This window comes from Biomphalaria glabrata, chromosome 17, assembly GCF_947242115.1.
Source record: "Biomphalaria glabrata chromosome 17, xgBioGlab47.1, whole genome shotgun sequence".
NCBI classification, from domain to species: Eukaryota; Metazoa; Mollusca; class Gastropoda; family Planorbidae; genus Biomphalaria; species Biomphalaria glabrata.
In genome coordinates this window covers 6581320-6608507 of record NC_074727.1, presented here as the reverse complement: position 1 = coordinate 6608507, position 27188 = coordinate 6581320, and the positions used below count along the sequence as shown (strand labels likewise).

The 27188-nt window shown below is 35.4% G+C and overlaps 2 protein-coding genes across 2 annotated transcripts in view; one reads left to right on the top strand and one right to left on the bottom strand.

The window, feature by feature from the left end:
* LOC129923709 (short-chain dehydrogenase/reductase family 16C member 6-like) overlaps nt 1-10095 on the top strand; it is a 24491-nt gene extending 14396 nt beyond the window's left edge. Inside the window, exons 4-7 of the mRNA XM_056016129.1 lie at nt 3313-3419; nt 6007-6144; nt 8158-8283; nt 9956-10095. Of these exons, the coding sequence (XP_055872104.1) occupies nt 3313-3419; nt 6007-6144; nt 8158-8283; nt 9956-10052 (468 nt within the window). The 3' untranslated portion in view covers nt 10053-10095. The remainder of the gene's footprint in view (nt 1-3312; nt 3420-6006; nt 6145-8157; nt 8284-9955) is intronic.
* LOC106078702 (F-box only protein 16-like) lies at nt 9412-27180 on the bottom strand. Its single transcript, XM_056016128.1, has 8 exons — nt 26933-27180; nt 20434-20469; nt 20062-20268; nt 17543-17707; nt 16702-16883; nt 15979-16093; nt 14514-14712; nt 9412-13755 (listed from the first exon to the last, which is right to left on the bottom strand). Exons 1-8 carry the CDS (start codon nt 27002-27004, stop codon nt 13688-13690), a joined length of 1044 nt encoding a protein of 347 aa, XP_055872103.1. The 5' UTR covers nt 27005-27180; the 3' UTR covers nt 9412-13687.
* Between the last annotated feature and the right edge of the window lie 8 nt (nt 27181-27188).

Here is a 27188-nt window from a genome sequence, read left to right as displayed (position 1 = left end):
CTACTTGGCGACACCCATGAATGATCGCCCAACCCTAAACTGCCACAGACTGTCCGACTCATGTTTAGTTTCATCTCCCGTTGTTTCCCCCTCTTCCATCACACTTGTAGCTTTGTTGTTGACTCCCTTGCGACATTTCCTGTTTCCGTTATCGGGTCACCTGTAGGTCACGCCCACCTGGTGCCCCAGATAAAAAAAAATGACCGTATCAACAGTCAGTTTTTTGTTTTTTTTTGTTTTGTTTTTTTTTAATTAAAATTAAAAAAAATGGTGGGATTTGATGATAGAAAAACTAGCTGCAAATAAATGCGTGATGGTAGTATAGAGGACATTCTTACTTAAGTTAATATTAATCCCTGATCTTTGAGAATCCTATTTACTTTGCTTAATCAATAGAACTTAGGTTGAAAGATAAAAAGTGAAAAAGATAGATCAGATTTTTAAATAACTTGACTTAGGTGGCATAGCTAGAGATTTGGGGGGCCCTGGACGCTTGACCTCTTAAGCCCCCCCCCCCTTCTTGCATTTTGACATTCGACATCATGACATGAGATAATGGCGTAATGTTAAATGTAAAAACAAATTTAGGACACTCATTTGGGGGACCCTTCAATTGGAGGCCCGGGGATTTTCAAAGGAAGGGGATTTTCAAATTTGGAATGGACACCCCCCCCCCTCTCCCACCCTAGCTACACCACTGTAAATAAACATTGACTAAGACTTAAGTGCAATGTAAGATTTTTGAAAATAACTTGACTAGATAAATCACAATAAGCAATCACGTTTTTAAAAACTATGTGTTGGCTCTTGTTTTTTTTGTTTAGTCCAAGGTTGTCGCAACAGATAACAAAACTCCTGCCCCATGATAAAAATACAAAATAAAATCACCCCTCCCTCCAAATAAAAACCAAAATCAAACTTAATGAGGCAAACAAAGATGTATTTAGCTCGTAAAATGTCAGAAAAACGTTGCCTCTATGACACCAACTAGCATTACATCTAATTTGTTCAACATTTGTTGCTGGACTTCAATCATCAGTGCATATAATAAGATCCCAACGCCTGTTTGTCTAGCAGTCCCAATGTACAACACATCGTGTCTGTGTGTGCGTGCGTGTGTGTGTAGTGCAATAAGCTAAACTCCTGATTTTATATATTTGAAAACGTGGATCTGTGTCATCCAGCTACATTTTTAATGCACTACGCTAGCGTGCGAAGGCGGTCATTCTGTTGTATTAGCATTGAAGTAGTAGATCCATAAAAATTTAAATCGACATTATTGTCAATGTAAAAAAAAATGAAATTATTAATTAACTTTGCCATATCAAACAAAAGTTGGTTTAATGACCCGTGCCAGGCTAGATCTATAAATCTCATACTATCACTCGTTTTACTTTGCACTTGGAAGAATTGTTTTCGAAAGAGGCGTCTGCGACAAAATCGATTCTAACGCGATTCTCTCCGTCTTTCTCGCGCTTAACGTTCGAATTTCTCTCATGCAGAGCTCCATTGTTCTGAACACGCCCAAAACATGGCTGCTACGAGATTATAGTTACGATGCTCAAACCCATTAAAGACGTAATTGCGTGTTGTGCCTCTAAATACCTATATCATCGGCAGCCCCCGGCCCCCCTTCTTTGACTTTATGATGAAGTGTGTGCTATAGACGTTAGGGAATTTGGAATTCGAGAGAGAGTTTTGTTGTACACTCTTTGAAACTTTCATAGTCTTGTATCTTTCATAGTAAGTTGTAACTTTCATAGAGTTTTGTAACTTTATTAGATTCTTGTAATTTTCATAGTCACTTGTAACCTTCATAGTCTCTTGTAACTTTTATAGTTTCTTGTAACTTTCAGAGTCTTGTAACTTTCAGAGTCTTGTAACTTTCAGAGTCTTGTAACTTTCATAGTCACTTGTAACTTGAGGCCAACAATAGCTCCCTTTCGCCGGCCTGACTGAACATTTTTGCTGGGAGAGGTCCAAGCAGATGTGTATGTATTAGGCCTACATTTCCAGTGGCTCGACACGAGGCCGAAGACCTCTGTCTGTTATGGAACTGTTCCTCGAGGAACGTCGTGTGGAACGTGACATGTTTTTTTTTTTAAATCCCCGACCTGTGCCATGAACTGCGTTCAATAACACTCCAACGACAGTTTTGCTTTGGCCAAATCGCTTTCTCTAACGAGTAACGTCTGTTTCCACCCGGACGCCATTATCAGTCTTGGTAGCGTAGTCCGGAGACTTGAGGAGAAAGCATTTCTGCAGCTCAAAAAGCAGGAAATAGCATGGTGCTGGTGGGGCCCCAGTCACGAAGGTCACGGTCCACCCCCCGGAGCTCGCTAAGGAAATTTACAACACTAGCTGGCTAAGGATGTGCACGGACTTAACTTTGTTTTTTTTTTTAATCTTATAAAAAAAAAGTGTGTTTGGGTTTTTTTTTTTTTTTTTGGGGGGGGGGGGGGAGGTCGCACGTAAAAGTTGAGAAACAGTACCAGTGTTCTAGAAGTTACTTGTGTTGCACTTTGGTCTATTGGAAAGAAGCTGACAAATTATATCTAAAGTACTCTTGCTGAATTTGTTTCCAAGGGTAGTCGTAATGGTCATTTTTTTCAAAACAAATACTATAAAGCACAAAGCTTCTGTTTTTCTGCACTCTAAATGAGAATGTTGATTCTTCCCAGCTTGTCAGACCGATCCGACAATTCAAAGTTCATAAAAAAATTCTGTTTGCTCTGGTAGTCCTGTCAATTTCATTTTTAACACACAGAAAATCAAACCTTTTTTTTTTTTTTTTTTTATGTATCCACTTCGCTTCTGATGAACGACGCCGCCAAATAAGCGACCCCCAAATCTCATTGGATGTGACAGCTTATTGGGTCATTGATCACGTGCAGTCTGGGCTGCTCTCACGTGATCTGCAGCAGCATTCCAAATTGGGGGGGGGGGGGGGAGGTAGGGGTGTTATAAAGACTTTTAAAAACTTTTGTGCGTGTGTGTGTAAAATTTAAGGCACCTATTAACTAGTTTTATTTGTTGTGTCTATATGGCTTGTGTACAAATATATCTCAGTAGGATACAACAAAAGAAAATAAAATCCAAATAGTCCACCCAAAAAGTATTTGCCCTTCCTCTTTCTCACTTAAAAAACGATTATCTTTATTATTATTATTTTGTGGTTAGATTTTTTCTCCTTTGTTGTACAATACTAAAATAATCAACTACTTTTTGCAAGATTTACTCTAGATTTAGACCAGTGTAGTTACTCAGTTTTTCAGCTTGAATGGTATAAAAAAAAAAAAGATTATTTTTCAGACGACCAAAGAGTTCCTTCCCTCTATTTTGGCCAACAACCATGGTCACATTGTGAACATAAGCAGCTCCTGCGGTCTCATTGGCATCAAACAGTTAGTGGATTACAGGTTAGAGTCAACCAATAATAATAAACAATGACATTGTTTTTGTAATCGTCTAAAATCCTGTTGTTTTTTGTTGTTGCTGTGTTGTTTTTAAGGAACCCCTTTCAGACCTTGCAGGTGCTGACAGATAATATGATTTAAAGATCATCTGTTTCTGTGGCTGGTGGTTAATGAGGGTGTCATGTTGCCAGCACAATATCCAACCGTCTTTACTTTCCTAACATAAGCCAGGTACCCATTACAGTTGAGTGAACTCAGGGGCGTCCTTTAAGTCCAGAATCAAATCCCAATCTGCACTACACTTTAGTACTCTGACACCCGCCTCATGTTGTTTAATTATTTTTTTTTAATTCTAAAACTGCCCAATTAAAACATAGTTGTCTTGTTTCTTTTAAATTACAAAAATTACATGCATCCAAATAATTGACAAATATTTTGTATTGCTGTCAAAATATTTCGTTTGAGACTTGCTTAGCCAGTCTCCAATGTATGCCAGTCTCCAATGTATGCCAGTCTCCAATGTATGCCAGTCTCCAATGTATGCCAGTCTCCAATGTATGCCAGTCTACAATGTATGCCAGTCTACAATGTATGCCAGTCTACAATGTATGCCAGTCTCCAATGTATGCCAGTCTCCAATGTATGCCAGTCTCCAATGTATGCTAGTCTCCAGCCAGTCTCCAATGTATGCCAGTCTCCAATGTATGCCAGTCTACAATGTATGCCAGTCTCCAATGTATGCCAGTCTCCAATGTATGCCAGTCTCCAATGTATGTCAGTCTCCAATGTATGCCAGTCTCCAGCCAGTCTCCAATGTATGCCAGTCTCCAGCCAGTCTCCAATGTATGCCAGTCTCCAATGTATGCCAGTCTCCAATGTATGCCAGTCTCCAATGTATGCCAGTCTCCAATGTATGCTAGTCTCCAGCCAGTCTCCAATGTATGCCAGTCTCCAATGTATGCCAGTCTCCAATGTATGCCAGTCTCCAATGTATGCCAGTCTCCAATGTATGCCAGTCTCCAATGTATGCCAGTCTCCAATGTATGCCAGTCTCCAATGTATGTCAGTCTCCAATGTATGCCAGTCTTCAATGTATGCCAGTCTCCAATGTATGCCAGTCTCCAATGTATGCCAGTCTCCAATGCAATGTATGCCAGTCTCCAATGTATGCCAGTCTCCAATGTATGCCAGTCTCCAATGTATGCCAGTCTCCAATGTATGTCAGTCTCCAATGTATGCCAGTCTCCAATGTATGCCAGTCTCCAATGTATGCCAGTCTCCAATGTATGCCAGTCTCCAGCCAGTCTCCAATGTATGCCAGTCTCCAATGTATGTCAGTCTCCAATGTATGCCAGTCTACAATGTATGCCAGTCTCCAATGTATGCCAGTCTCCAGCCAGTCTCCAATGTATGCCAGTCTCCAATGTATGTCAGTCTCCAATGTATGCCAGTCTCCAATGTATCAATGTATGCCAGTCTCCAATGTATGCCAGTCTCCAATGTATGCCAGTCTCCAATGTATGCCAGTCTACAATGTATGCCAGTCTCCAATGTATGCCAGTCTCCAATGTATGTCAGTCTCCAATGTATGCCAGTCTCCAATGTATGCCAGTCTCCAATGTATGCCAGTCTCCAATGTATGCCAGTCTACAATGTATGCCAGTCTCCAATGTATGCCAGTCTCCAATGTATGCCAGTCTCCAATGTATGCCAGTCTCCAATGTATGCTAGTCTCCAATGTATGCCAGTCTCCAGCCAGTCTCCAATGTATGCCAGTCTCCAATGTATGTCAGTCTCCAATGTATGCCAGTCTACAATGTATGCCAGTCTCCAATGTATGCCAGTCTCCAGCCAGTCTCCAATGTATGCCAGTCTCCAATGTATGTCAGTCTCCAATGTATGCCAGTCTACAATGTATGCCAGTCTCCAATGTATGCCAGTCTCCAGCCAGTCTCCAATGTATGCCAGTCTCCAATGTATGCCAGTCTCCAATGTATGTCAGTCTCCAATGTATGCCAGTCTCCAATGTATGCCAGTCTCCAATGTATGCCAGTCTCCAATGTATGCTAGTCTCCAGCCAGTCTCCAATGCATGCCAGTCTCCAATGTATGCCAGTCTACAATGTATGCCAGTCTCCAATGTATGCCAGTCTCCAATGTATGCCAGTCTCCAATGTATGCTAGTCTCCAGCCAGTCTCCAATGTATGCCAGTCTCCAATGTATGCCAGTCTCCAATGTATGCCAGTCTCCAATGTATGCCAGTCTCCAATGTATGCCAGTCTCCAGCCAGTCTCCAATGTATGCTAGTCTCCAGCCAGTCTACAATGTATGCCAGTCTCCAATGTATGCCAGTCTCCAATGTATGCTAGTCTCCAGCCAGTCTCCAATGTATGCCAGTCTCCAATGTATGCCAGTCTCCAATGTATGCCAGTCTCCAATGTATGCCAGTCTCCAATGTATGCCAGTCTACAATGTATGCCAGTCTACAATGTATGCCAGTCTACAATGTATGCCAGTCTCCAATGTATGTCAGTCTCCAATGTATGCCAGTCTCCAATGTATGCTATCTGCCATTATCCTCTATTTCCAGCGCCTCTAAGTTTGGTGTAACAGGATTCACTCAGACCTTAAACTTTGAGATCCACTTCAGTGGTCATGATGGTGTCCACACAACTCTAGTCTGTCCATCCTATACAAAAACTGGAATGTTCAAAGGCTGCAAAATGGCGTAAGTGAATTATTATTATTATTTTATTTATTGTAACACTCCAACACACAAGTAGCTAGAAAGCGACGGGTCAGTAATGTCTGCCTCACTTTTTGTGAGTGACCTGATTCATCCACTAGTCCTTAGGGAAATTTCAGTAAACAAGTAGCTAGACAAAAAGATAAGATGTTTGAAGAAAAAAATTCAAGCATTCTGTAATGTCTGTCACACTTTTTGTGAGTGACCTGATTCATCCACTAGTCCTTAGGGAAATTTCAGTAAACTTCTTCTTCATCGTTCTCATTGTTATGTTGAAGTGTTTATATGACTAGACCAATACATGAGATGAACTGCGCAGTGGTTTCCAAATCAGGGAGCTCTCCATATAGTTTTCTTTCTATTGGGGTGATTTGGGGCCAATGTCTTATTCTGGCCTCTTGGTAAAGAGAGCAGTTTTGGAGGACGTGGTCGGCATTTTCTGGTGATACTCCACATGGGCAGATTTCACTGGTTCCAATTTTGAGCTTCCGGTGCATGTGTTGTCGCATTCTGTTGTGTCCGGTCCTGAGTCGAAAGATTAGACGTTGGTTCAGTAAACAAGTAGCTAGACAAAAAGATAAGATGTTCGAATAAAACAATTCAAGAATTCTGTAATGTCTGTCACACTTTATGTGAGTGGCCTGATTCATCCACTAGTCCTTAGGGAAATTTCAGTCAACAAGTAGCTAGACAAAAAGATAAGATGTTGGAAGACCAAAAAATTCAAGCATTCTGTAGTGGTCTTGAAAAGAAGGAAGACAATAAAATTAAAATAAGGCTGGATATTGATCTTGTTGTTAATTATTTTTTAGTCTTTGGTTGCCATTCTTTAGATCAGCAATTATTAAATGTGTTTGATTTAACATTATTATTGTTTGTCAGGAGATGCGTTGAGCGGTAAGGCGCTTGGCTTCCGAACCGGGGGTGCCGTGTTCAAATTCTGGTGAAGACTGGGATCTTTGAAGGCCTCTGAGTCCACAGGGCTCTAATGGGTACTTCAAATTAGTTGGTGATGGTGGTTGGTCATTGTGCTGGCCACATGACACCCTCTTATAACCGTAGGCCACAGAAACAGATGACCTTCACATTCCCTGCCCCTCTAGACCACAAGATCTGAAAGGGGAACTTTTTTTATTTGTCAGTCAAGTTATTCTACTGCTCATATGATTAGTTCAAGTGATTTATGATTTATGTGAATTAATTTCATTGATGGAATAGTTGTTTTATTGAATGAAGTTTCAAGGGAAAAATAGTATCCTAGGATGTGTTTCTTCTGTGTGTTTAATAGAGACACACCCGGACCTTGCAAATGTTAGGTTATTTAGAGTGACATAAAGCTTAATAATGTGATTGTGTGATAGTGATAAGATAGTGTGAGCAACATAACTCTCAAAACAAATTTATGACAAAGATTAAAGGTTTTCCTATGCATATGTATTTTATGTTTATGCTGAATGAATACTGATCATGAATGGCCTTAAAAAACATGTTTTTCTTCCCCCAGAAAGTCAAATGGCTAAAAATGGGAATTAAATGCTTTGTTTTAAAAATAGAGCAATCAGGCACCATTATCTGAAGGAAATTCTATGAACGTTATAAAGTTAAGCTAGAGCCCTAAAATAACACAATGAGACTGGGAAGACAATTGGTTACCTGGTGGGAAATGTGCTTCAAAAACTTGTATACAAATGGCTAAAACAGAGACCATTCTTAGATTATTTTTCAGGCAAAGTATGCTGGAGAATATTTGGTTGCTAATGTGATCCTCAGTACGCAACAGACTAATTAAAACTATTTTTAGTTGCAATAATTGATGATTGATTATTAATTGTAGTTACCTCGGTAACTAATAGATAGACAACCCATGGCCTGAAAATCACTATATGCCTTTTTTTTGTTATTACGCTATTCTATTTATTTATTTTTATAAATGATTGTTTAAATAGTTAATTTGAAATTATTTGTATGAAATGTCCAAGGTGTTTTTTGAACCAGGTATCCCAGTATATTACCTGACCTGGAAGTTCAGCCAACTGTGAAAAGAATAATGAAAGCTATTCTGACCAATCAGAATGAAGTTTACATTCCTCGTATGGTTTATGTCATGGCCGCTTTGAAAAAGTGAGTAAAATGCATAGCATTACATCTAATGTTTCTGAACTTTTCTTAACAGAGTGAAAGGTACACTTTTTCAGACCTTGCACTCTCTGGGATCATATGATGTAAAAGCTCATCAGTCTCTATAGCAGACAGTTAATGAGGATGTCATGTGGCCAGCACAGCGATCAATCTTTTTACTTCCCCAACATACTAGAGGTGCCTATGGGCGTCCCAAAAATACAGCAGTTTAAAATTCAAGTCTTCACTGGGATTTGAAATCCAGACCTCTGAGTATAGAAGTCAAAGTCAAGTGTTTTACTACTCAGCCTTGACGTCCCTGTTATTTTAGTGTGCGGTTCTATTCAAATGTTGGGGAGTAAAAAAAAGCTGAATTTCCCCTTTCGGACCTTGAAATTTTAGTAAGTCAGTCCAGTAGCCATGTCAGAAGTTAGTCAATCTAGTAGCCACATAGGAACTAGGAAGTTAGTCAATCTAGTAGCCACATAGGAACTAGGAAGTTAGTCAATCTAGTAGCCATTTAGGAAGTCAGTCAATCTAATAGCCATGTAGGAAATCAGTCAATCTAGTAGCAATGTAGGAAGTTAGTAAATCTAGTAATAATGTAGAAAATCAGTCAATCTAGTAACAATGTTGAAATTCAGTCAATCTATTTGCCATGTATGAAGTTAGTCTAGTGGACAGTCCATCAGAGAGTTACAGTAGATCAGTCATATTAGAAGTCATGTTTGGAGTAAAATCATAATATAAGTATAAATAAATAATTAAACCTAAAGAGTATTCTTATACTAATGTATTTCATTTGTGTGGCATGAAGGATTAAAAGTTAAAAAGTTCCTCTTTCAGACCTTGTGGTCTCTAGGGCAGATGATATCTGTTTCTGTGGCTTACGGTTAACGAGGGTGTGGCCAGCACAACAACCAACTGCCTTTACTTTTCCCCAACTAATGACAAGTACCTGTCAGGGGTTCAAATTATATATAGTGCTTCTTGTCTCTTGTTCTTGTGTTTCTTAACTTGGCTCACTAGGGGTTTCACTTATACGAACAAATATTACTTGATTCTTAAATTCTTAAATATTACAACTAAGAACAATTATACTTCAATACACATGAACTCCAACTCCAGATCTCATAGAATATAACAATGATATTTTAATATCCAATATAGCTCAAATAATGCACAATAAATATTAATAAACAAACACCAGTCCAGGAAGCGACCATCCAACCTTCCTGGACCGGGAGCAAGACCTTACTGACTTAACACACTCTCTCGCACTTTCAACGAAGCCTAAATCATTCAGTCCATAACAAGTGCAACACTTCGCATTCACAACAAGTTTATATAACAATCATACTAAAATATTAAAGTAACATTCTCGCCATACCTCTCCATGACAGTACCCATTAGAGCTGGATGGACTCAGAGGCACCCAAAGATCCCGAAATAAATCCCAGTCTTCACCAGGATTCGAACCCCAGACCCCGGTTCAGAAGCCAAGCGCTTTACCATTTAGCCACCGCATCTCGGAATGAAAGATTATTTGCTTTAAACAAAATTTTTAGGTTTTAATCCTGATGCCCCTATTACTGTGTGATTGTTTTGTGATTTACAAGTGTGAAGATTGTTTTGTCACTTATTAATTTATGTTTTATGTTTTTTCTCTTTAAAGTATGTTGCCAGTAAATGCTATGCAAGAGATAGTCCGCTTTGTCCAAGCAGATAAGTTTATGGAGACCTTTGAAGGTGGCCACCAAACGAGTACATAAGCAGCAAATAGGAATGAAGGATGACACGTGTGGCAGAAGTTGAAAGTCAAGTGAATTTATCTTAATATATCACTAAATATTGTGATAATCAGGGTTACGAGTGAGCACCAACATTAAACCGACTTTTCCAAAATTAAGGCTCCTTAATACTTTAGATGGAAAAAGTTTCTTAACTGTCAATATTTAAACTTAGAATAATTTGAACTAATTATTTATTGACTTTGATGAAAATATATGAAATATGTCTCATGATTTTATTAATTTCTTGCTTTAAAAGAAATTGGAAATTGTCATAAATAGAGGTGAATCTATTAACCTGGAAGCTTTTTGTTGTGTCTGGAACACAGAAGTATTGGTAAACTAAGTGTTTTAATAAATCCTAAAATAAATTGTGTGCACTGTCAACACTGTAGAATCAAATTTCTAAGCTCAATCTTTTGTTGCGCAAAACATTTTTATTTAGTTGAAAGCAAAACATTTTTATTTAGTTGAAAGCAATGCGCTTTCAATCTGGTGTCCTTGACATTGTTTAGTTTGCCTTTTATTTCAAAATCTCACCCAATCTTCCTCTTTTAATGTTCTTGTATTTTTCTGTAGGTTCCAACTTTTTCATATTGCTTTCTCTTCTTTGTTTCTCTTTCATAATTGTATGACTTAAATAACATAAACTAGATCTTACAAATCAGTTAAGGGTTAGTAACTTTCAGTGTGAAAATCCCCTATACAAAATTGATAAATAGTACTCTTATAAATTTCCTTGTCAATTTTGGTATTGTAAATGTTTATACAATAAATTTCAGAATATAAAGGTATACAAAAATTCCAGGTATTCTTTTGTAAAATGTTTAAGTTGTTATTTAATGTTAAAATTTCTGTTGTTTGTTTTTTTTGTAAAGAACTCTTAAATTCTTTCAAATTCATCATTACTAAGTAACTACTTAAGGAAGTTTATCAAAATATGTGTTCTTATTATTAAGTTATTTTGATTTAAAATGGAGAGAAAGTAGACACTTCACATTTATACTCTGCTTAATGTTTGAAAAATAAATTTTATGAACTATAAATATTTTTTTTATCTGTTCATTTTACAAACCAGTATTGATAATTATTTTGTTTAAAGGAATGTCTCTAATTTATAAGATAAGATTGCTAGCATAATTTATTATTTTATCTTATTTATATCCTAATTCAGTATTATTTACCTAAATTTAAAACCAATAGGAGAAATGCAAGCTTCTTCTGAAAATATTGCTTCACAAATATGTTGCAGATTTGTTCCCTTCCTTGTAGTATGGCTGTCTTCTACCTTCCTTCCAACTTCAGTGAATTTTAAAAGACAATTCCAAGACCAAGATTTGTATCTGGTTAGATTTTTGATTCACCTCACCATCTCATCTTGAGCTGTGGACCCATCTGAGGCCTAGGGCATCCTCCAGGTATCTCGGTTCTGGGCTAGTCTCTCCAACTGTTCCAAGGTCTTTCTCTTCTGCTTGGCATCTGCATCCAAATCTTGGCTCCTCTTTTCCTTTCTATTTTTGATTGGCTTCAATTTAATTTATATACTTCCTTGTGTATATGGGAGGTGATGATGGTATTTGAAACAAAAATAATGCCTTATCAAAAAAAGTCATTTAACTAGTCATCACCTAGTGTGTTCAGCACAGACTATCATTCAGTGAAAAGTGTCCACATTCCTTAAATAGAAACTAAGACACTTTTTCACACTCTATGTGTTGCCATTATTGTAAACATTTGTATATAACTCTTGTATAGGTTATGTATGAAATGGTCATAGTCATTAGATTGTTGAGCACAAATGCAAGGATTTATTTATATTTGTGTAGGTGGTTGGATCAGTTATACAATATCTCAATATCTTACAATTATCTTAGTTAATGTTTTTGCAAATTTCACAACTGATAGCAAGAACTTGTCTCAGTCAAAATTTTACCAAAATATTTATTATAAATATATATATATTTGTTCTTTGTATGAAAATGTTTCATTATTAAATAAATAATATTTCCAGTATGACATTTATTTCACTCACATATATTCTTTACTATTTGCATTGTATACATAAATTACAATCTATAATAAATGTATTTTTGTTAGCAAAATTTTGACATTTTCAATGAATTTCATTAATTCCATTTTTCACTTTTTTTTTCATCTGCTAGACATATTACATTGAAATGGAAATATTCATTGTTTAGTTGTTCATTAGTTATTTAAGAAAAAAAAATGTAAATAAAACTTCTTTGATGATAACAAAAAATTGTATTCAGATAAAAATACTTCTGCATTGTTATACATATTTGATATGTTTATATTGAGTGCAGGCAATAAAAAAAAGAACAACTTCCTGCAAAATAAATGTATTAGGACGGTTCAAAATAAATGTTATAAAATGATATATGATAAAAACAATATTGTACAATAAAATTAAGTAATTATAAATATTTACTGGAATTGTTCATAAGTTAGTCTAAGGAGGACTGGTAAACATCACTACTGGATCATAATGTCAATAGCTAATAGGTTGATTATAGATCATGTATCCCACATACAGAAACCCACCTGTAAGACGCATCCTGTCAATTAAAAAAACAAGGCAACAATGTATTAAAGTAGGATATATTTATACAGAGAAAGAACTTTTTAGTGTGTCAGCCTACAGCACACCACAGCCAAATGATTAGATTTTAAAATGACATCACAAAGTTTGGAATGACTGAATGAATTGGTGTAGATGAAGAGTATAATAACAAAGAAGATTGTGATTTCTCCTTGAAACATCTTCAGTGACATTCAATAAATGAAAAAACTAAACATCCATATCAGAAATACAAATGCACTAACAAGAAAAAAATGTGTGAAAAAATAAAAAGATGAACAAAGAAATCAATCCCTGGTACTATAATCCTAAAACAGAGACAACTGTGGTGGTAATTGCATGCATGGAAGATGCCTTGGATCAGATAGATGTTTTTTATTAGGACATCTCTATGGTCTAAAGGTTAGCTTGCTTAGTACTGCATTACTGCTAGGCGGAGTTGCTGTATCGGGGATCACTGGTTCGTGCAGTGGTCGAGGAAGTACCTTATTTTCATTATATTTAATTCACTATCTTCTCTCATTATCAATTTGGTCCCTAGTGCTGCCTATATATATGTCATATGTATGCATTTGCCATTGTTTCCGCACTTAACTATCCATTTATATTTACGTTTATGACTGAATAAAACAAGTCATTTTTCTGGTTTTTGAATGCTTATTAACAAATGGAATATTTTCCATAACATATGTGAGAGAAGAACATGAAACTTTACTTTGATATCTCCTTCCCAACCCACTGCATAAAAAGCAAATATCAAAACCAAGAATGCATTGAGTATGCGTATTTCCAGTTAAGAATTTGGAGACAATACAGAAAGGCTTTGAAATACTTGACATGAACATGATAACATTTACATCTATAGTATTTGAAACATAAAACCCTGTTGACAATTTACATGACTACAGATTAGTTCTTAAAGAACTTATTTTCATAGTAATACATACAAATTATTTACATAGGGTAGCCTAAACAAAATTCCCTTAAATTATTATGGAATGAACAAATTCTCTGAAGGTCAGTGATCTTCATCTGAGTCTATTTTATCTGGAACTTTCCATGGAGTTTCTGGAAACAAATCAGTGCCTGGGAAAGTGAGATTAAAAGAATTCATAGCTTTAAATTTCATGACAAAATACATGTTTATAATTTTTCTTTTAATTCCACAAAGATATGAAGAAAAAAACAGTAAAATTCTAAAATATATCCTAATTAATTCTTAAATCATGTTGAATATTACATAGATTTTACAATCAACAAAAATAAATGAGGTAAAGACTCACAGTAATTATAGTATAGTGAAAACATTCACATAAATGACTTAAATAAATAAATGTCATGAGTTTCAGGTGATCTTACAGAAATGAATGTCATGTTCTAGTCTAAACCTCATGCAGGATGGCAGTAGCCAGGGTTTGAGCATTCAAAATCCTTAGTGTTTGTAAATCAAAGTCTGAACTTCTTACTTTCAGCGCCCAAACCATAGCAAGATCTAAGTTCTTCTGTATGTAGGTTAACTACTACTTGTTTTGTTTTACATGTTATGAATGTTCCTTCAGAAGCGAAGACTATTACATCCTAGCCCAAATCTCCTGCAGGATAGCAGGAAATGGCAGGGCAAGGTTCAAACCCGTTCCATTGAGACAACAATCCAGAGAACATACTACAAGACCAGGCAGCCATCCTGCATATAAAATGTGAATAACCTTTTTTTTTATTTTAAAGATATTTAATTTGTATACAAGTTGTTTGTTTTTTTCCTAGGGAAGATATTTTTTGTTGTTGTTGTTGTTTAAATGCTATAAGTGACTGCTATAACAAAACAAAAAGAGAAAAAGTCTCACTTGGTGGGTCTCTTGGAGTTCTTGAAGTCACAGGCCTTGATACAACTTGCCTTGGAGGTGGGCTGACTGGACCGGGCCTGGTAATTTTGGCCAAGACTCCGTTCTCTTTCATTTTGTTTTTGTGTAGAAAGCTTGTAGCAGACTGGGTGCCTTGCCTGGCCCACTTAGGTCTCTCTGTATCACCTCCACTACTGATGCGCTGTTCAAAAATGAAAATAAACAAGCAATATAAAAAAGAATACTTAAAAAAAAACAAAGCTTATTAAAAGGAAACAACTGCTAATTACTACCATTTATCTGAAAAATACAGGGTTTCTGCTTTATAAAACAAAATTAATTAATTAATACTAAATGAGTAAATAATTGTTTAATTTTTAAATTGATTCTTGTATTGTCATCGACTATGAATAATTGTGCAAAATTACAACTTGATACGAAAATGGGAAGTGGGAGAAACAATTTGTCAAATTGTAATAAGGGGACTAAATCCTTACATACTTCTACATCTCTCATTAAGTAGCATTTATTCCTCTTATTTCGATATCAAACAAAATAATTAACCACTGTGTCTTGTCAGGTTCAATGAATGATTGTGCAAAGTTTTAGCTTGATCTGAGAATGGGGAAAGGGAGAGAAAACATGTTCAGACTTTTAACCGGACAGACAAATAGATAGACAGAGTGAGATGATATAAGCTATGTAAAAAGTAATGAAATGTAAGTAAATCAAAACTTGCTCAATGCAAGGGCATAAATAAAGGATGACAATTTAAATTGTCACTGAAACTATGGGACTATAGCCTTAAGTTACAATCATCTTAGATTATGCAGAAATAAGCCAATGTTCTATGCCGATTTTGCCCAGATTCAGACAGTATTAATCAAAACACCAGCAATATGTTGAGCCTTGAAATAGTATTTATAACAAATGAAAATACAACACCCTCCCTGAAGGCACATCATTATGAACCTCATTCGAGTGAGGGCCTGAGAGGATCCTCTTGCACAAGTCCAGGGCAAAAACCCAGCTGTTGTGCATGTATGTCACGAACTTGTGGCTTTCCAGATTTGTAGAGACGAAATCCTTAAATCTGTGATATTCAATAGAATATGAGACCATGAGAACCATGCAAAATATGAGCCAACAGAACAGTGGCCTGACCTACGATGTGCTATAATAGCTTAATCACACCAGGCAGCCACCACCATGAGGATGCAAGGTCAGGGCTTTTTAGAAATTGTTCCAGCACTCAATTCCAATCGTTTAGATTGTATTCAGAGTATTATGGAAACTCACAGGCTACTCTGTTGGTGTTAACCCTTCTTGGTGGCCCAAGGAGTCAGCAATGGTGTTGCCAGTCTTTTGTCGGTTAAACCCTAGAGGTGCAAGAATCTAACAATCTTGGGTAATGAACAAAATGTAGGAAAGGAATATGATGTTATTCAAACATTGCCATCATACTTACTGTTAAGCTCTGGGATCTACTTAATGTGTTCAATGTATTGCTGCCTGTCTTCACTTTGCTTTTGGCATTCTTCACTATTTCATCTGTAGCACTGCCATAGGCTTTCCTCTGGCGACTACAGAAAGATACACATTTTTAAAAAGATGTTTTGTAATATCAATATAGATGAGGCATAGCTTAATTATTCTGTCCTAACAAAACATGGGGTGTGGTGGCTGAGTGGTTAAGCACTTGGCTTCCAAACCTGGCATCCTGGGTTCAAATCTCGGTGAAGACTGGAATTTTGAATTTGAGGATTTTTTAGGGCGCCCCTGAGTCCACCCAACTCTAACGGGTACCTAACTTTAATTGTAAAGTAAATGCGGTTGGTCATTGTCCTGGCCACATAACACCCTGCTGGTTAACCAATGGCCAAAGAAACACATTACCTTAACATCATCTGCCCTGAAAGGGGTAACTTAATTTTCTTTATAGCTTAGTGGAATGTAGTCATACTTAACATATTACTTAACAATTTAAGTAGGTTCTTATGATATCTTATCTACTATTTTTATGGCTTATTCATTAACGTCATAAATTTCATTTGAATTAAAGTTATTGCTGTAGAGCACCCAGCAATCAATGAAATGAAAAACATTTTAGCATAAAATCCTAAACAACTTTTATCCACTGAGTGTAGACTGATCTTTACAAGAAGAAAATTCAATGGCCACTAATACTTACAACTTAGTCACTTGATCTAAAACCTCATCATTGTTTAGGTAGTTAAACCTCCAAGTATCTTTGGGCACTGGGTCTGAACCTCTCCATGGTGTTGCTCCCGGGGTCTTTTTACCAGCCTTACTGGACTTGTCACTACGTTTGTCATCAAGCTTTAGTTTACTCATACTGCTTAACGGTGGGCTCTTCAAAACAAGAGAATAGATAAAATGAATAAAATATGCAATATATATGAACTGATCATGTTCACTTTACAAAATAAACATAATTTTCAGTGATGTCAAGGTTGCAGAAGAGGCTGTGCAATACGGCGCTTGGCTTCTGAACTGGGGGTCCTGGGTTTAAATCCTGGTGAAGACTGGGATTTTTAATTTCTGGATCTTCTGGGCGCCTCTGAGTCCACCCAGCTCTAATGGGTACCTGACATTAGTTTGGGAAAAGTAAAGATGGTTAGTCATTGTACTGACCACATGACACCCTCATTAGATCGCAAGTTGTCAAATAACCCTTAGAACTGGGTGAACAGATGAAACTCAAAGAAATTTTGAGTAAAATTCCTAGCCCTAAACCCAAGAATAAAATTCAGAATCCAATCACTTTACCACTAAAGTCAATGCATCTTAATAATCATTTAAGAGGACGGCAACATTTTTGTTTTAGGTGCAAGATCTACTGCTGGTCATAATAGGTAAGACTCACCAGGCAAGACTTATAAAATGACCATTTAATATTAAGGGTAGAAAAAGTACAATCAAAAAGTACAATCAAAAAGTATAATCAACTAATTTAAAAAAAAAACAATCAACTACAATACAAATAAAAAATAAAAGATGTAAGTACTTACTTTAGGAATAAGAGCACGAACAATTTTAAACTGCTCAATAAAATTTCTCTTCCAGACTCCATTTTCATATGGGCTTGGAACAAAGGATAAGTACCAACCAAAATGTAAACACTTAGACATCCAAAGCTGATCCAGTTCACTTAAATATCTCCAGTACCAGCACACCTACCACAAATAAGACAAGAATGAATTGAAGACATAATTATATCTATATCTATATATAAAAGGTTGTTATAATGAATGGCAATGAATATATGCACTCCACTACCTACAAAATGCTACTAATAGGATAAGTCTCAAATAGCCTTTGACAAATCAACTCCTGGCCTTCACAAGTGGTTCATATATTGGGTACGGCTGAACTGTTTATCACTTACAGAAGAAGGGGTAAAAGCTAAGGCAAGCAACTGACGCCTAGCCCAGTGAGCTTCGGGCAAGAAGGGCTTACTTGCCTTTGCTGGTTAACCTAAAAGAAGGAATAATCTGAATCCAAACATTTGCTATACCCTAATTAACATGGGATAGGCTTGGGGAGTCAACATTGAGAAAAAATCAGAAGCTGGTGATCCTTAGGCAGAATGTTGCACAAAGTGCTACACCCTGTCAGAAATTGCTATGCTGCTGATCATAAACTGTATCAGCAATTGCCTTTCCTTTGGATACATCAGCTGCAAGGAAAGGGGATAGCTACTGTGTGGATGACTTTGTTCCAACCAAATCTAATGCCCATTCTTTCATCTCATATTATCCACAGTCGCTTTGCGACTGAAGAAGGCCATAGATATGTACATATTTAAATAAAATTAATAGAATAAACAAATGGTCTCGTTTTGATGTTTTAAATGGAAGTCAAACAGAAAAAATCTGAAAGTTAATCTATTTTGTTCCAGCTAGGTTTTCATTTTTACAAAGCTTATATCAACTCAGTCTGTCTATCTGTTATTTCTCCAACACCCAATCTTGGATCAAGTTGAAACTTTGCACAATTATTCATTGGCATAGACAAGACATGAATCAATAAAAATACTGGTAATTAATTATTTTGTTTGATACCAACAAGGGAAAGTAATTCTTCAGCATTCACAGATGTGGCTCAATTTGTTGGGTTTAGTCCCATTAAATAATTGTTAACGCTATTTCTCCTTAACATTCTCCGAACAATTATTTATTGTACCTAACAAAATAAACGAAGTACCCAATTAGTCAATTAGCTATTGGTAACTAATTATTTTAATATCAAATAAGGGAAATAACTTGTACATTATTGATATATTGATAGACACTGTTTTAAGGGCAGAGTTCTTTCCCATTAGATTGGCTTTGTTTGTTGTTTTTTTTTTTTGCTTGTTCATTCTGTGGAAGAACTAAAATAAACTATCTTTAATTTAATGCCATACATTTAATGCTTGCAAGATCTGTCTGAAAAAAAAAGAAAGCTTATTAGCTCCGATAAATGGATGCTTTTTTCTCAACTTTTAAATTACTGGCCACTACATATAATTTATTCTCAGTACTATGATACCTAAATTCAATGAATTTTTTAAAGTAGTATAAATTCAGGTATATAATAAAACAGCATTTAATTCTGAAGAATAAAAAAAAGTCAAAATAGTTTTTATTATACTATTATGATTATTTTTTTCTAATGTTCTCCCATTTTTTGTAAACTAAAAGAATACAATATTTTGAGATTTTATCTTATATATTACAGACGTTACTTCAAAAAAGAAGTTGATTACATGTTATGCCTCATGCATCTAGTCATGCATGTTAACCAATAACTTAAATTCTGCCAAGTCACTGTTGTTTTTCTTGCTGGCCCAGGCAACCCATTCCATGCACTAATAGCGCCAAGGTAGAAGGAGCATTTGTATTTATCTATTACATTAGTTTATTTTGTATAAATATATTCATCATTTTTAATCAAAATAAATAATGTTATCATGAGGTATATTTGAATTAGTATTAAAGTTATAATTAATTTATAGCTTTCTATCCTAAATAAAAGTCTAAAATTAACATATATTTTTAAAGCATTTAAACCTTGTTTTTTAAGTCTTAGTTTTTCAAGCATTATTCGTTTTTTGTTTTACATGTTTTCAAAGTTACTCTGAAAGCGTTTAGCATTCACCCAGCCACCTTGGAGACAGAAGCACATGACAGAGCATCATGGTGTCCTGCTGTAAAAAACTGACACACAAATTGCTGAGGAAAAGAGAACCGCTTCAGCAGAAGAAAAGCAAGGCAATGACACTAGCTGAAGCTGGAATAATTCGCCCAGTGTGCAGCCAAACATTTTGGGCTCACTTAGGTCTCACAAGCCACATGATGAGGCACAAAACCCCAGTGAAACACCCCTCAGTGGTCATCATCGAACCATGATGGACAAACTGTATATACATGTTTTCAGATGTTTCTTCAGCATTAAAGATTATTACATCCTATCCCAAAACTCCCACAGGGGCAGGATTTGAACCCAGAATCATGGAGATGATAGTTCACGACCCTGTTTGACCTACCTGGGCACACTGGCACAGGCTTCGGGCATCAAGAAAGGAAAAAATATATAATGTGATGACTCGAGGCAGTGATCTGGTGAAGTCATCTTTTTTGCAAGGCACCCTGTTGTCGATAAGTTCTCTGGCATACTCTAACTGCTTTGGTTTACTAACGCTGACAAGTTCTTCAAAGAGTCTCCTCCTCTGAACATCATTCCACTTTTCAAACTAAAACAAATGGTAAAAAAAAACTTTTAAAATTAAAACCTCAACCTTAATACTTTATCTTTACAATGCTCTGGAATCGAAATAAAATGTTAACAATTTCAGAAAATTTTAAATAATTATAGATAAAAAAATAATAATTACAAAATTAATACATAAGAAGCTTACCCATTTTCCAACAAGGTTTTTTCTTTCTTCAAATATCTGTAAAATGTAAAACCATCAGATATTGTTTTTATTATTATTATATTACTTATTTTAAACTTTATTGTTTCATACCTGATGGGGAGTAAGTTCCAAAGGCTCAGTTTATGTATGAATAGGCAAGAGAAAAAACAGCAGAGAGAATTTTAAAAAATCCTAATGATAAACTTAAACAAGATTACAAAGAGAGTTTGTGTTACACAAACTCAGAGGCGGCCCCCGTCGAAGTCGGATCCCTGTCGGATCTGCATATTCGCAAATAATATTCAAGAGGTGATTTAATTTTGATGTAAAATGTTTTACACGTTTCGGATGTTCCTTCAGAGTTGAAGATAATTACTTCCTAGTCCAAACCTCCCGCAGGACGACGGGGGATGGGAGCGGGCAGGGTTTGAACCCTGGGCCATCCATAAATCTGAACGACAGTCCAGCGCGCAAACCGCACGACCAGGCAGCCATCCGATGGTCAAAAGTAATAATGTTTCAAAGATTCATTTGCCGTAAATTTAAATTTAATAAAAAAATAGTAGATTAGTTTTAGTATATTAAAACATTACATTATTGATCAAAACGTTTGGAAATGAAAATCTACACTTTTTTTTTACACTTTAAGTTTAGAAATTGAAATTCTACATCTTAATCTAGTCTATTTTAGTCTAAACTAGATCTAGAAATTCTAGATCTAGACTCTAAAATAATTTTAATTAGAATATAAATCCAGATCTAGATATACTGTAATAAAAATCTAGATCTAGTTTAAAAAATCTAGATTAGATCTAAATCAAGATATCATTCCTTTTTTAAACGCGAGTCACATAACGAGGCTTAATAAACATTACTATACCGAGTTCTTTTTTCATTTCATTTGAAGAATTAATTCCATATAACGTCAGAGGGAAAAAAAAACACTACGTCACACGGCCTAGCTAGACTAAAAATCGCCTTCATCTATAAGAGCCATTTATCGAGTGTTCATAGACTTTGGTGCACCGAGTGCGTTCTTTAAGCATTTCATTTAAAGAATTCATTCCATATGACGTCAAAGGAAAAAAAAACACTACGTCACACGGCCTAGCTAGAATAAAAATCGCCTTCATCATTACGAGCCTTTTATCGAGTGTTCATAGACATTGGTGCACCGAGTGCGTTCTTTTAGCATTTCATTTAAAGAATTCATTCCATATGACGTCAAAGGAAAAAAAAACACTACGTCACAAGGCCTAGCTAGACTAAAAATCACCTTTATCAACACGAGCCATTTCTCGAGTGTTCATAGATATTGGTGCACCGAGTGCGTTCTTTTAGCATTTCATTTAAAGAATTCATTCCATGTGACGTCAAAGGAAAAAAAACACTACGTCACACGGCTTAGTTAGACTAAAATATGTTTTCATTAATACAAGCAATTTTTTCGAGGGTTAATAGACATTGGTGCACCGAGTGCGTTCTTTTAACATTACATTTAAAGAGTCCATTCATATGACGTCAAAGAAAAAAAATTCCATTACCTCACAATAGGCTAGTAAAGGTACCATTAAAAAAAATGTCTTTATTTACACGAGATATTTAACGAGGGTTCATAGACATTGGTGCACTGAGTTCTAATAGATATTATTTAAAAAGGATCAAAGCCACATTGTTTTTGCGTTTTGTCTGTCAGTCGGTCTGTCCGTTATCTTGAACAACTAAAAGTTATTAAAAATTGATTAACCTTTATTTTACGTTTCAAAACATCGCAATAATTTTTAGGTATGAACACAATTGAAAAGTTTATATAATAGATTGTTCCGGATGTTTGTATAAATAGTAAAAGAAAAAGAGAATTTCAGATAAATGTAATACCGTTAATTAAATTTTTTGGATGGTCTCGTATAAAAATTAGATGTACTACAGCCATGTGGAGAGATTTTCATACCTTACTTTGGTGTTTGGATTCTGTTTTCCTTAAAAATCGGAACATAATATTAACGATAATTAGATTTTTTAATGTTTTAGGTAGAAAGTTAAATGTACTGTAAGAGAGTAGTGAGTTAAAATATTTTTCATAAAAATCCGTAAAAACATTATTTCGTAAATGAGAAGATTATTTGTTTATTAATTAGAAGAGGGAGTTCAAACAATTATTTGGCGTTAGTAGATTTTTAAATAAATTCGGAAATTTCTGGCGACGATTTGTAAGAAACAAAATCCGGAACTTTCTTTATCGATTACAAAACTTCTATGTTATGTTTTACAAGAAAATTAAATGTCTAAAAAGTAATTTTCAGTAATCAATTCTAGTAAATTACTTTTTTTAAAAGCCTTATGCGATTTCAAACAATCATTAGGCATAATTCATGTTTTATAAAACAATATCCGGAACATTTTTACACTTAATGAAATATAAGTCAGTATAGAGATTATGATTTAGCATTAATATGCTATTTACATAAAAAACGGAACAACATATTATTGATAATGTGTTTTTGCAACGTTTAAGCATGGAAATTGAATGTAATATAAGTTAGAAGAGCAAACAAACATTTGTTGGCGTTGATTAGTTTTGCACAAAAAAATCCGGAACAATCAATTTTAGATACTTAAAACTATTGAGATGTTATGGGAGGAACATTAAAGGGTAAATCAGATTTTCAATAGCTTTTAGAGTTCTAGTTTTTTAAATCTAATCGTGACGGACAGACCGACCAACAGACAAAACGCACAAAAATAAGCTTCTTTTATTCGGATGGGGGCACTAAACAAAAAATAAATAAAATCTGATTTTTAAAAAAAGTTTAAGGAATTGGTTTAGCACCTGATTATGTTGCGACGTTACGCTACTGCACGAAAATCGCTGCATAAAAAGTCCATTTTAAAAAATGTGCGTGATATTTACATACAAAGTGCATTATTAGCCTTTATAAACAAACAGAAATGTTTTCTTTTAATTTTAGCAGCTAGTTGACCAGAAAAAACGTCTTTAACTATTATTTGTATTTGTTGTAAACATTTCCTGTACATTTTAAAAATATATTTGACTTAGTGATACTGAAAATACACAAAAATTGTCCATCTTTGTTAGCATATAGTAACATTGCCTCCCTTACATTTACGTAATTGTTTTAGAATTGGTGTATTTTTATGAAAAAATCGCTTGCATAATTAATTTTATAAATTAAACGGTTTGCTTTTAGAAAACCAAAAGTAGCCGTTGCACCTAAACTTTTCAAGCCGGATTTAATGATGAAATAATATTTTTCATATCTCTTCTAGTTTTCGAGATCTGAGTGTGACAGACGGACATTTTGCACAAACCTAATAGCGGCTTTTTCCCCTTACGGGGGCCGCTAAAAATGTAAAAATGAAGTTTTTATAATGTAGTATTTTTTGTTTATTTACTCAAAAAAGAATTTTTTAAGTTACTTCAGTATTTCATGCACCAGTCCAAACCTACTGAAGGAAAGGAGATGGTTGAGAGCAGCTTTTCAACTTAGAGACATTATAATTACAGTCTGAAGGGTATATATATCACAAGACCTGCAAGAGGAAGAGCCTAGAAGAGGAGATAAAAACGAATAGGGAAGGCCGCATTGACATTCACTAGACTCTGACCAAGAGTTTGGGAAAACCAGAAGCTCACTTCAGCGACCAAAATGGAAGTCTACAAGGCATGGGTTCTTAGCACGCTACTGTATGGCAGTGAGTTGTGGACTACCTACACAAAGCAAGACAGAAAACTAAACTCACTCCACTTGCGCTGCCTTCAAAGGATAACATCCTCGCGTGAACAGGCAATGCTGCCTGCGCTGGCTCAAACATCTATGCCGGATGGAGGACAATCGCATCCTAAAAATCAACTGTATGGGCAACTCGCATCTGGCTCAAGAAAAACTGGTCACCCCCACCTCCGTTACCTGGATGTGATAAAACAGGATTTAAAATCAGTGACCATTGGGAAGACATAGCCATAGACCCCACTAGTTGGAGAGAGACGGTAACAAAGAAAACTATGGACAATGAGAAAACATGTACCTCAGCTCTTGAAGAAAAGTGTGCCATACCAAAAAATGGCTGGCTCCTCTACCACCAAAGCGAAAGTCAACTTGACCTGTAATATATGTGGACTGGAGTGTCTCTCCAAAATAAGGCTCCACAGCCAAATGAAAAAGTGTTCAAGTTGAGCCCTAGTCGTTCAAAGACTGAAGGAGCTAATATAAATTGGCCTAAAATCACAAGTCTCAATTGTTGGCACTGATAAAGAGGCATTAGATAACATTTCTGCCATACATAAGTATACAGTGATGGCAAAGCCATACAAGTCACAGTTGCAGTCTCTGCCTTACAAAAGTCATGTAAGCTACCTCTGCCACACAGAAATAAAATCAATTTAGAAACAAAAGCACTAAAGCAAAAGGATTGCATAAAAATATTATAAACACCTGGCTCAAAAAATCATCAGACAGCTACAGACTGAATACATAATCATGTCAGATCATGATGTAATCATTAAAGATAACAATAAAAATCAGAGGGAGTGGAAAAAAAACACGAATGTCACTCCTCTGTTTAAATAACAAAAATAAAGGAGATCCATGGAGCTGACCACTGACCAGCACCACATTTAAAATACTGAAATGCATAATATGTAGCAAAATGACAAATCACTTAGATAAACACATTGTTCTTACTTTAGAGCAACATAGGAGATTTTTACAATACAGAAGTTAATAACAGTAATCTGCTCTTTGTTTACACTTTCATTTTTAAGATTTTTAGTAATAAAAGAGAGAAGATGAAAGACGAAGCAATATGAAGAAATGATGTGGCAATGTAATGGAAGCTAAAGAAGAAGGGAAATGAAAAGGATTGGGAAACATTTTGAAATGAATAGACCAAATAAACAATGTCAAGGATGCCATCAGGTAAGATCAGGTTGCCAACTAAATAATGAAAATTCCCGGGACCCTTCCTTTATGTTCGCTCTTCATGTGGATCTAACCAGTGCCACCTTTTCCAGACTGTTAAGTGTCGATTTTAAAGAGCTTCATAACGCATTTGCATACATCAGTATACCTTAAAGTGGACAACCAGTGGCTCTCCTGCCTTCTGTTAGATCACCATACAGAATGTCTTGTGGAAGTCAACCTTGTCGCATTCTGTGAGTGTGACCAAGCCTGCCAATGCATCTGCTACTGATAACAGTGCTGATGTCCTGGCACCCTGCTCTTTACAGCACTTCCTCATTAAGCTTGAGTTTTTGAGTTTAGGCACATCGGCACAATTTAGGCCATGTCGTGCCCGAAATCTCTCTCCCTTTATATAACAAGGGCTAAATTCTATACAGTTAAATCATTAAAACAAGTTCTATTCACAGTTAAAATAGTAAAGGTAGTAAAAATTGAATAACCTGGTAAAAATCTTCTGTAAATATTATATGTTCACAATTCATAAATCAGATCTTGTTAGACAACCCAACCTTATTTTAAAGATCTGCCTTAGGCAGATTATAGTTTATAAAATACTTTTCTAAGGCCTAATTGAATTCTGTATTCTGTACACCAGGTATAAGAAAAAGCTTGAAAATCTATAATGACATTAGGAAATTCAGGTCATGTGAAACTAAACTAATAGGTTTAATTAATGATTTCTCAAATAGTTTAGATAATAATGGGATGTGAAGTTATAATAGCATAAACCACTCGACTACCTATCAAGGGGGCTCAAGTTTGAATCACAAATAGTGTTGTGTTTGCTGAATGCCTAATGCAGTACAGAAACCTTCTCCCAGATACCCCCCACAAAGATCTACTAAAGCATTTGGACCGAAGCATCATGAAGGATGTGTCATTTTATTACACTTCTGTTAGGTATTAGACTAATTTGCTTAAAAAATAAATCTCTCCCCCAATTAACTAGATTAGCTTGGATATGTGAAAGATAATTATCTCTTATCCCATTGTTGATGTCAAACTATAAGCAGTTTCTTGATACTGTTTATACCAGCATTCACATGATTTGTAGCGCAGTCTTGCCATTGTATATCCATGAATGGCATGATGGATTGAAATTAAGCATTCAAGAAGTTTTAGACTTAGACTTAGTTATAACTTCTAAAGTTGCTTTTTTATATACAAAGCAAACACATTGATCTATCTCAATATCACAGATATATTATAATGTAATACTATTAGTAATAGTAATATATAGATCTAGGTCTATAATTATATACATCAGAAAGAGACTAGTCACTAGATGCATTTCCTAATACTAATTTCCATAGAGACTTATCACACAAAATTTTTACATTTATAGATCTAGATGATTTACAGATTTTCAAAATGAAAGCTGAACTGGAGCACTGGTTACAATGACATCAATAGACGATCTATACTATAGTGTCTATAGTCATATAGTATACTATAGACTAGACTATATGATAAGTCAAGTGTGTGTGTCACTGTGTGTCAATAGACAATACGCTCACCTTATTATTTGTCTCTTCATTGCTCAGAGGAGTCCATGTGCTATGTATTCTATTTTTAGCTATCATTGACATTCTTACAGATCTAGAATTATTCTAGATCTATTTATTCTAGATAAAAACCGTAGAAACTCTAGAGGCAATCTAGAATCTAACTATCGAACAGATGTCAAATAAACTCTCAGGTCATGTCTAGAGCTGTTTAGGTCGCCATCTTGATACACTCAGGTTGCTGAGGACAAAATAAATATTTTTTTTA